Here is a 12,441-nt window from a genome sequence, read left to right as displayed (position 1 = left end):
CCCTAATACAAAAACTTAAAATAAAAAGAAGAAAAGAGATGAAAGAGCTATGATCTCACCTTAAAGTTGATTCTATATGTGAGAAGAGCTATTATGGTAGCTACTTATAGTAAAGACGATAGTTAGGTTATGAATTTGAGTGAAATGTTGTTAATTTTGAAAAATGATTTTTTTTAACACATAAGAATATGTAAAATGGTGAGAGCATAGTTTTACAAAATTAAATTAATTCTATTTCAAAGCCATTTAAAAAATTAAAAAAAAAAGGTAAATAACAACCCTTATACAAAAACTTAAGATAAAAAGAAGAAAAGAGATAAAAGAGCTATGATCTCACCTTAAAGCTGATTCTATATGTGAGAAGAGCTATTATTATGGTAGCTACTTGTAGTAAAGACGATAGTTAGGTTATGAATTGGTTTGGTTTTAGTTAATTTTTTCTCTTTCTCTTCGAGTTTTCTTTTTATTTTTTTTATTCTCTTCTCTTTTCCCCCTATTTATTACTTTCTAACTCGAACAATTCTCATTCTTAGCTCAAACCTCTCTTACTTATTCTCTACTTTTCTCTCTCTTATTTTATCTTTAGTCTGGGGTCTCATTATTTATTGTTTTCTCTCTTTATTTTTAGGTAAAAATGAAGGCTTTGGAACCTTCTTAGTGGCATGATCATGGTCATGAGTTTTTTTGAGTTTATCTTAAACCTTCATAATATTTAACTATTTATCCAAGCATGCTTGAGTTTAACTTCTCACACTATATTTTATAATGTTTCAAAGGGTTGGAGATGTATTTCTTTGATTAAACATGTAACATATATGTATGTTAGAGAAGTGATGTGTTTCTTGACCTTTGTGAAAGGTGTAATGGTGGAAGAATTAAGGCTAAAGTTGGTCCAAAACCATTAAAAATCTAATAAATTAAAGGTCGTCTCACTAGGAAAGAAAGAGATTCTTCATGAATGCAAAAAACGATGTTGTTTTGTGCTCTCTTTTTTTTTCATGAATAAACATGTCATTTCACTTAAATTTTTTTCAAATAAATCCTCTAATTTTTTTCCTTTTTAGTTTAATCCTTGGATTTTTATTATTTTTTTCATCCAAATTCAACCTTTACGTTTAATTCATTCTTAATTACATATATGATTGTATTAAAATGGGTCCTTTTATTTTCTTATCTTTTTCAATTTAGTCCTTAATTTTTCAATTTTCAGCTAGTTCTCAACCTTGTTTCCTCGTTTTCTTCTCTATTTTACCTTTGATTGTATTAACTTGGCCCATTAATTATGTTGTTTTTTCCAATTAATTCCTTGCTTCATTTCCTTTCTTTTTCAATTCATTCATTGACTTTCTAATTTCTAAGTTTTAGCCCTATTTTCTTTATTTATTTTTAATTTTATCCTTGATTGCATTAAAATAAATCCCTTAATTTTCCTCCTTTTGTTTTCTTATTGAGTGAAATGGCATTGTTTCATGTATTATTAAGTGAAAAACATCATATATTTAAATTAAAATGATTTGTTTCACTTCCTTTTTTTTTCTTAATTTAAAATGACATCATTTTGAAAGTTTCTTTTATTAAATAAGTTCTTCGATCTTGCCATCTTTTTTAGTTTAGTTCATGGGCTTCTTTTGACCAATTTCAACCTTTTTTTAATTTTATCTCCGGTTATATTAATATGGATCCTTTTATTTTCCTGTCCTTTTTCAATTCAGTCAATAGCTTTCTAATTTCTAATTTTTAGCTAATTTCAACCCTATTTCCTTGATTTCTTCTCCATTTCACCTATGTTCACATTAAATTGGCCCCTCAATTTTGCTTCTTCAATTAAGTCATTGCTTCATTTCTCATCCTTTTCAATTTAGTTATTAGCTTTTTAATATCAAAATTTTAGCTAATTTCAGCCATATCTTCTCTAGTTCCTCTCAATTTCATCCCTAATTTTATTAAAATAGGTCCCTTCATTTTATCATTTTTCCCCTTCTTGAGTGAAACGGTGTTGTTTCAATTATAATTAAGTGAAACTCATCATTTTATTTAAATTTAAACGCTCTATTTCACTTATTGTTTTAATCCAAAATAAAATTATTTTCAAATTTTTTATTTTTTAAAAATAAGTTCTTCAATTTGGCGTTCTATTTCATTTTTTTGGTTAATTTTCAGCCAATTTCAACCTTTCTTTGAATTTCATCCATGATTACGTAAAATAGGTCTCTTGTTTTTATAACCTTTTCAATTTATTCATTGATTCAGTTTTAAACTTTAAATGTTTAATTTTTAATTTTTAGCCAATTTCAGTCCTATTTCCTCAATTTTTTTTATAGTTTCAACCTGATTGCATTAAATTGGCCATTTAATTCTATTGTCTTTTTCAATTTAGTCTTTACTTTTTAATTTTTAATTATTTAGACAATTTCAATCTTATTTTTAATTCTTGTATCCCTGATTGCTTTTTTTTTTCACCATAAACTTTTAAGATTTTTTTATTAAAGTTTTGTTTTTCAATTTTTATTTTTTGAAGAGCAGTCAAGTTTGGGTTATGTCAAGGGTTGTAGGGTTTTGCTGATCATATAGATAAAGACCTTAAAGATGTTATTATGGGATGAATGCATTTTGTTCAAGTGTTGATATTCTTAGCTTCAATGAATATTTGAACATAATGAAATTTTTTGTTTGGGTTGCTAAATGCAATAGACTTAAGAAAACATATGACTATCTCAAACGGGAGGATGATTAAATTGGTCTCATACAAGTTAAAAGTGGAGTTTCTTACCAGAAAAAGTGAAAAATATATATATAAAAGAGTAAGAAACTTATGAGATCATAGATAGGGATGAAACATGTACCATAAGATAAATTCCTTTTTTATATTTAAACATTATTTGTTTTAGTGACATTAAGTCTATATATAAGGAAATAAATCTATCCATGAATATACTGCTAAATTTTATATGTTGGTCAAATATAATTACTTGTAAAAGACAAATGGTTAATAGGTTTTGAGATTCTTAAAAGAGTTTAGATCAACAATTCCAGATAAGATTAGAATGTAAATGCTATTTTTACTTGTATAAATGAGAAATATGGCATTGAAGGTAAAAATGCTACTCAAATAAAAGGCTAACAATAACAATATATTTGATTCCTAAAAGAGATTGTATAATGAGTTGAGTACATTAAGTGTTGCTAATAAAAAAAAAGCATTATGGACGTTGCAACCTTCTACCAAACAAGATGTTGGCACGCGTAATATAACCTTAGAAAAATAAGCTAAAACAAGTTAACTAAGTAATCTTTATTCCAAATCAATAGTGGTTATATTTTATAAATATAAAAGAAGAGGTATTGTTTTTGTTTTAATGATCATACTTATAAAACCTAGACTTAAATAGGGTTGAAGAAAAATTAGAAAGAGGAAAGAACTTGGTTGACTTAGTTAAAAACCCAAGGTGACCTGGTGACCCGATCAAAATTTACACTTAAACCTTTCAAACCTTTTTTAGTTATAACGATGTTGTTTTGATATTTTTTAAAAACAAAAATAAAGGTTAAGTCAGGTTGACTCCCTTGACCCCTAATTTGCATTTTACCTCAAGTTGACCCTCTAGGTCAATTTTTATAATTATGCTAGTGATTATAGAAAAAAAAATTGTCAATGTATTTGAAATGTAATGAGTATAAGCATGCTAAACATGAGGATAAATTATGCGAACATAACATAGATAAGAAAAAAGATCATAATAATAAAATTCATATTTATATGGTTAGGAAGTTAACGTTAACATTGGAAGTTACTAGGGCTTGGTAGCAATATAAGTTATTTTATACCTGATGTATAAGAAATAATAACATGTTTATTCTGATTATTGATTGTAGTAGCTATGAAAATATCATAGACACACATACTATTAAAAAAAATTAGAATTACCTTTCAAACAACATTTTGAAAGTTATAAAACCGTAACAAATAATAAAATGGTTTTTTCCATTATAAAGTATAGAAATGAAATATATTGTGATGTGAACTTGTAATCTTATATTTAGTAGGTCTTGATAGTATGTTTTTAATGCTAGACACTTGGATAAAAAGAATTTATATAAATTTAGTAAAAATGGTGTAAATTCTGATGTTGTGCTCAATCTAAAGCTTGTAAGGTAAAAGGAAAGATTTTACTTACTATAACTAGTTTAGAGTACAAGATACAAATAAATTAGATAGGCTCACATGTTACTTTTAAAGGAATTGCTAGTTGAGAAAGAAAAATAGTATATAAGAAATATCTCTTAGGTATTTAAATATTTTCTTGCTAAATTTGAGGAGATTCTGCAAGATGAGTTATTGATTGGTTATTGTTGATAAAATGTATTTAATATTAGATATATTTGAAGTTGGGAGCTTGCCTTTTAATTAGAGGGTGTTTGACATTAAAGTTGAATCTAATTTTTGTCAAAGTTTAAAATTTATTTTTCTTTAAATTAATTTTTTAATAGTTTTGAATTATTTTAATATGCTGATGTAAAAAATAATTTTAAAAAATATTTTTTTAATGTATTTTCAAGCAAAAAACATTTGAAAAATAATTTTTATTATAATCTTAAACATTCCCTAAGTATCCTATATTATAAAATGAGTTAGGGTGAGATATTGAGAAAAGGGACAAATTCATGAGAGCTTAAGTTCATATGTTGTGCTAGCTTTTAATTTGGTCTCTCTTAATTTTTGTTTTCTCGCTCTACTCTTGATTATGATGGTATGTGGAAGTATGATAGTAATTATTTTTTAAAATATTTTTAGCTTGAAAATATATTAAAAATTAAAATATATATGTTGTTTTTATACATCAAACTAAAATATATATGTTGTTTTTATACATCAAAAATCAATTGTAATGTTTAGGATTGTAGCCAATTAGCTCCCTATGTAGCTACTATTTTTTATCATAGATGTGAAAAGTATTGCACATGTTGACCAAAAGTTTGTTTGTTTATCTGTTTTAAAATTATTTTGAATTTTTTTAACTTGAAATTAATTTTTTAAGTGATTTTATATTATCTTGATGTATTAATATTAAAAATAATTTTTTTAAAAAAATATATTATTTCAAAGCATTTTAAAACGAAAAGCAATCATAACTACAACACTAAACCGGTTTTGATTACTTCTTTATCAGATTTATTTGTTTTTGCATTTTAAAAGTGTTTTTAAAAATCTATCAGATTTATTTGTTTTTGTATTTTAAAAATATTTTTAAAAAAATTAAAAAATTTATTTTTTTATTTTAAATTAATATTTTTTGATATTTTCGTATTATTTTAACGTACTAATATCAAAAATAATTTTTTAAAAATAAAAAAATATTATTTTAATATATTTAAAAAAATATATTTTAAAAAACAACCACATGTTTTCAAACGTCCAAATGTTTCATAAGCTGTACGCTCCTAACTTCCTTCAATGCATTTACAGAAACATGTCCAGTTGCATTTCCCTTTTTTTTTTTTTTCACCTGAAGAAGAAGAAGAGGCAATCGGGTGTAGCCGAACTAATGATACCTTTGAGTCGGGGAGGTTTCCACCATCTTTGCTCCACGATCATAGACTTCCAGTTGCATTTCCTTTTCTTTCTTTTTTTCTCCTGAAGAAGAAGGAGAGGCAATCGGGTGTAGCCGAACTAATGCTACAGTATCGTACCTTCCACGTTTCCTAAAAGATCCCTCTCAGAAATACTTCCATTATAAATAATAACTTCAAATTATGAGTGGCCTTCACTCTTTATGAACCTGCTCTACGGTTTCCAGGGCCGGCATGTGCTTTTCTACCACATTGTGGCGAAAACAATGTATGTATGTGAACCGTACACTTGTGGCATATACTGCTAGATGCCTCAATTATTGTTGAAAGTAACTGAGAGTCTCTTGTCAATTTTGCTGTGGGAGTTTCTGCTTCCCTGCACTCTCCCATGTGGCCCGGCTGCTTCAACAATATTTGTCTTTGCTTTCTTCAGGTGCGGAGGAAGGAGACAAGTCCCTCCCACCACTAGGCCAGAACCTTACTTGCACTCTCCCATGTGACCCGGCTACTTCAACAATATTTGTCTTTGCTTTCTTCGTACAATGTAAGGTAGAAAAACACTTCCAAACTAAATTAGGTTTAAAATAATAAAAACAATATTCTAATATTGTTTTTCACTCTTTATCATGTATATTAGTAAAAAACACCCAAAATAAATAATTATTAATAAATCCTTACTGAATAAAAGCTTAATGTCTCATAAAATAAATATCAATTTTGATGAATTTATTATTCTTTTATGTTATTGAATTCTTGTAAAATAAATAATATAGAGGCTGCCGCATAAATTTTCAATAGTATTAATGACTCCTACATAGAATCCATAACTCTTTAAATAAATAATATTTTTTTTTGTTTTCACATTTTATTAATAGATTCTAAATTCAATTGTAAAAATATCATTTTATTTTATCCAGATATATTAGGAAGCCTGTTTTATATCATTGAAAAGTTATAAATATCTAGTCTTCAATTTAATTGGAGTTGCATCCAAAATCATATTGTAGTTTCAATATAATCCAAAAGATAGACAAAGTTTTATTTGGTAAATTTAAATATTTTTACCATAAGTCTCTTTATGCATAATTCATTGAACTTTTCTTCCATCCATTTTATTTTAAATTTTATAAAAAGATAGACAAAAAAGTTTTATTTGGTAGATTTAAATTTTTTTACCTTAAGTCTCTTTATGCATAATTCATTAAACTTTTTTTCCATCCATTTTATTTTAAATTTTATAATAGATCAAATAGACATTTTTAATAAATTATTTAATATTGTAGTTAAAATCATATCTTCTTGTCTCTCTTCAAAATAACTCAACCTTTGATGTTGTGATTTTAAAAATAAAAAAAAATCTAAAAAATCTAAAAACACTTTTAAAAAATATTTAAAAATACGAATTATCATACGCCCAAACTGGAGTCAACCCACTGCTTATCAAACCGCATAGCCAAACATCCGGATCTCATGCTTAAAAAAAATTTTCCCCTCAAAAGAGCAGCAAAAATATCTGATGAGAAAATGACAAAATAAATAAATAAAAACCCAACTCCCCCAGTGTTTTTTTTTTTTTCTTCTTTATAGGTGTATCCTTGTTGACGCGTTTATGGCTCTTCTTTAAAGGTGTATCCTTGTTGACGCGTTTATGGCTTTTTAGTGTGCGGATGCTGACTTGACCATTCAACCCACTCTGTCATCTTAAAAACTTAAATGTCATCTTAAAACGGTTCAAACTTCCCCGAGTTCTGAAGTTTCTTGATGTTGACAGATCCAAGATTGATAATCTTTGATACAGCTGGAATTGCTTGGAATTTGTTGAAAACAGCAATTATTTTCTGTTGCTTCTCTCTGCAAGTAATTCATCGATTGATGATTGTTCAAATGAAAGGCAACGAAACACATTGAACATAGCCAACTTCACATCTATTTCAACTTTTTTTTATTTCTTTTCCTTGTTTCTTAGATCTGTACATGGGCCAGAATGGAAGATGAAGTAGATAGAAGAGAAACAGCAGAAGCCATGGAAGATGGATATACACATACAGAACATCTAATTTTACACCGCAATACACAACTGAAATTCTTAGCATTAAGAGAGATTTCTAGCATCCTTACAAAACGAACCCATTTTATCTTCATTTTCATGACAAACTACACCAACCATTTGACAGATCAAACGAAACACTATTAAAGACCAAATTATTCAAGAATAAAACCAATCCCCACCAAAAAAAAAACTAGAAAGATTAGAACTTGAAAGAACACACTTGGTCTTCAAGATCAAGATCATGGCTTAACCTCCTTTGATGAGGAGTGGCAGTACTCTTCCCCGCTTGTAAAGAAGGTGAAGAAGATGGAGAAGAATGACAACAAGAAGAAGAATTAGCAACCATCAAAGCCAAACTTCCTTCACTCCAACACCTTTTTATTGGATACGACACATTTTTATACCTCGACATTGCATGTGAACAATTCTCTTTCGATTTGTGAAGCGCACAGCTGCAATTGCGATGGTATGGCCTACGATCAATACCCATCTCACCACCGGAGAGACAACTCTCATGGACATAACGGAAGAACCCATCGGCAGCTCCTGCGGCCATGTGTTCCTCACACCGCCACCTTGTACCTGCGAGTTATATTTTTTTTCCTGTTTGTTTTAGGCCCAAGGGATACAGCAGTAGCAATTTGCATAACAGAGGTGCTTGTGCAGTTATTATAAGAAGAGAAGAGAGTAGTAATGGTGGCACGGCAGTGTGTTTGGTGTTTGTTGGATAGCGATACGGGCTGCAATAGCGTGGAATAGCCGTGTCAAGACATCGCTTGTCTGTTTTTCGGTGTAAAAACGTTTTTTTTTTTAAAAAAATCATTTTAATATGCTCTATTAAAAATTTTAAATCATTTTAATATGCTCTATTAAAAATAAATTTTAAAAAATAAAAAATATATATTATTTTAATATATTTTCAAAAACAATACTTAAAAAAAAATACTACAATATCAAATAAATTCTAAATATAAATCACAAACCTAAGCGCAAGTGTTGCTGTGTTGGGAAATTGTAATTTATTTAGTCAGTGTTTGGTTTCTATACATGAAAGAAATAGTTACTAAAAATAAAAAAGATAAAAAAAAATAAAAATTGAGTTTAGTAACATTATAAAAGATGAAATGAACATCTTTGTATCATGTTTAATTATGATAAATAATACATAATAAAATATAAAAAAATTATTTTACCTTAAATATTTTTATATTTATAAAATAATTAGGTATTTTTTCACTTTAATTTATATTAAGCAGTAAAATTAATAATATTAGTTATAAAATCGGAATTAAATTCTCGTCGATTCCATAGAAGCAAATCATTTCATTCGAATCAGTGCGTTCACTGAAGATCTCTTTCTGCAATAGCATATATCCATGCCAGACAAGGCATCCTTTTTCCTCGGTTTTTATCGATAAGTTCTATGGGCATTAACTAGGAGCAGTAGAAAGGAATCATCTAAATGGACGGTGAGAATCGATTGGATTTTTTAGGAAGAACTTCCTAGGGAACTCCGCTGATCTCCCATGCCTCCTTTTTATCTCCGTCTTCAAAATCAATAGTGTTTTCAGTTTTTCTCTCTGTATCAAAATAGTAACTAATGAGATGAGTGGGGAGTTTGGTTATTTATATTATTTTATATATGGAAACATGCTTTTAATTTATTATTTTCATGTTAAAATACATTTCATAATAATTTTAATTAAACATATTTAACCATGACAAAAAATATTTTTTTAAAATCATAACGGTAAAAGCCTATCACAATGTTAAACACACACTTAGATCCTCTTTTTTAAGTTGAAAAATATATTTTTTTAAATGGCTTTCATGGAAAGTAGATTCTTGAAATATAGATTAATTATTTTTTTATGTTTGACAATATATAGAAAATGAGTTTGAAAATAGTTTATAATATTTGGCTATGCGTAGAAAATAAATTGGAAACTAACTTATTAATATTTTTTTTTCAAGTTTATTGAAAAATGAGATCCAAATATGACAGATGAAAAACCAAAGAAAGATGAAATTAAAAAAAAAATCTAATTTCATAAACTATTTTAGATAAAAACAAATGGTAATCAAAAGAATATAGACTAGATTTGACAGATAAAAAAGTTGAAAAATGATGAAATTAAAAAAATTATTTCAAAAATTATATCAAGTAACATAAATAATAAAATAAAAATAAAAAAAGTGTTTAGTAATTTCACCTTGATTTTTATTTTATTTTTTGAAATTTTCAAAAAATGTTTTCTAGGAAAAATAAAAGGGAAACATTTTTTTTAGACTAATTTTTTATTTAACTAAAACATATTTTCCTCTTGACCGGTTTTTCTTAAAGTTACTTGATATGATAAATAGTCTGGATAGAAGTTAGGGTTCTCAAGCTCTAAAATTATAGACTTAAGCAGTAAAGAAATTTAGAAAAAACTCTTTAGTGTTTTATTAAAAGTCTGAATAACATTTTTAATCTTATAAAATAAACTAGACATCCTTATTTATACTAGTTCTACATCTGAAATACTTTGAAGGAAATGATTTCTAGTTAAAATTAAAATCCTTTATAAGAAAGGATTCTTAATTGAAACTTACCTAACTAATTGAATCTATCTAGCATTAAGACTCCTAAATAGTAAAATACTAATTAAATTAAAGGTTCTAAACTAAATAAAAAAAAAAGAATCCAAATACTACAAGATAAATAAAGATAAACATGTACAATAACTTTCAAGTTTTATTTGAAGGCTTTTTTTATCTTTGATTATTATAAAATTTTAATCCAATAAGAAATAAAACCTTCAACATATTTTCTTAAAATTTTTGTTCAATCTAACAATTTCATTAAAAATTATGCTTGATTTACTAAATTGTATATTAAACTTTTCTTAGTTTCTCGCACCTAAAAATTTTAATTATTAATGAAATAATATAATAAAAATTATCATGCAAAGAATATTAAAGAGATTTCCTTATCAATCCACTCTACTTTTGAAAAACATGCCTTGAAGTTGACTATAAAAAATTAAACTCAACCACTCCAAGTGAATAAATATTTTGAATATAATATTGTGATTTTATGCACGAGATAACTTGCTCCAAATATCCTATATTTAATTTCAGGTGTTCATGTGGAATTTTTAAATCTAAACAAAACTTCTCAAGATCTAAAAAATTAATCTCGCATAAAACCGTCTTTTAAGATAATGAAAACTTTAATTAACATGTTTTGTCATCTCAAGCAATAATATCTTAACCATTAGCTAATTTAATAATTTCATGATATTTATCCAATATAGATAAACTTGGTTTGGTTGACACATCCATACTCAAGTCCTTTTGCTATTAATTTTAGCTTCTTAAGCAATTTTAACAACTTATTCTTCCTTTTCATTTGTCGAGTTAATTTTAACATATTTACTAATCTCAAGTTGTCCTCTGAGTTTTACCTATATTTCATGTTTTTTAAACTTTTTAGCATGTTTAATGATTTCAAGTTGCTTCTTCCAGGTTTATAATAATCATGAAATTTCAATCCCATAAAAAAGAGCGCTTTTAAAATTTTATATTAAAATTACAACTTGATCCAATAATCACATTAAAAAATTTACTTGCTTTACCAAACTATAACTTGAATTCTTTTTAGTTTCTTATACAATCTAAAAACTTTAATTATTAATAAAATAATACAAAAAATATTATCATATAAAAAATATTAAATTTTTTTTTACATGTTATTACCAAACATTAAAATATAAAAAAGTATTTTTCTGAAAACAAACAAGGTATTGGTCTAGTCCATCCTTAACGAGTTAATATGCATTAAGATTAACGATGTGCTGAATCATTGGTTAATCTTGTGCACTAGCTTTCCACTGGTATTTCTTATTTTCAAGGATGTCTTCTAAGTTGATTTCAGCAGACATGGCATGACATTGATGGGGTTGCCACCCCTTGAATAATTCGTATGCAATCCAAGGACATTGCCCTCCTTTCAATAAAAATTATAGCATTTACTGAAAATAAAAATGAATTATACAGAATCAAATACAGCCCTCCTCCATTTCCCGTCCAAGATTGGAGCCTTACGAGAGCAGTCATGAAAGCTTACAGCACATCTCCCAGCAAGAAAGCTGTCAATTTCATGGTGAACTGTTCTTGCATCTTTAAAGAAGTTTGATACATCTTGCTATCACTTTTTACCCCCAACTTTAGGTGCCGACAAGGTATTTCAGGCCTGCGATAAGGAATTTTCAAAGCCATCGATATTTTTTAGCTGAATAAATAGCATTTATTGAGATCGCATCATTCAAGTGCTCCTCATTTACCAGGTACCTTCTACAAAGAAAAGGAAAATTCAATGCCCACTTTGTTTTCTCAAATATTCTATCAATTATTAAATTAATTAATACAACAATATATATATATATATAATTCTAAGAATAAAATCTGTACTCATATGCATGCGCTTAGACTAGCATGGAGAAAATGTTAGTTTAATATATTTTCTAAATAATTGATTGGTTATATATGATATTATTATATTCATGTAAATATATATTTATTATTAATAAATATAGTACTCCTATAATATTTGTAATTGTTATAAGACATGTATAATGAATTGACGGGTATGATAATTCTATATTGAGAGATCATATATGTTTATAAAAAAACTCACGTGAAGTTTGTGTAAATGATCTTTAGAATGAGAATCAATAAGTTATATTATATAAAGAATGTTATATTTAAATCTTTTTACATGTTATCTTAATCGAAGTAACGAAATGGCAGACATTATATATAACATGAACTATATGAAG

At 26.9% G+C, this 12,441-nt stretch overlaps 1 protein-coding gene across 1 annotated transcript; it reads right to left on the bottom strand.

The window, feature by feature from the left end:
* Window positions 1-7,184: 7,184 nt before the first annotated feature.
* Window positions 7,185-8,309, bottom strand: LOC105131956 (uncharacterized). Its single transcript, XM_011035181.1, has one exon. It carries the CDS (start codon window positions 8,172-8,174, stop codon window positions 7,818-7,820), a length of 357 nt encoding a protein of 118 aa, XP_011033483.1. The 5' UTR covers window positions 8,175-8,309; the 3' UTR covers window positions 7,185-7,817.
* Window positions 8,310-12,441: the final 4,132 nt, after the last annotated feature.

The sequence above is a fragment of the Populus euphratica genome, unplaced genomic scaffold (genome assembly GCF_000495115.2).
Source record: "Populus euphratica unplaced genomic scaffold, PopEup_1.0 scaffold73.1, whole genome shotgun sequence".
Taxonomy (NCBI): Eukaryota; Viridiplantae; Streptophyta; class Magnoliopsida; order Malpighiales; family Salicaceae; genus Populus; species Populus euphratica.
Note: the sequence above shows the minus strand (reverse complement) of the source record. Positions and strands in the feature narration are given on the sequence as shown.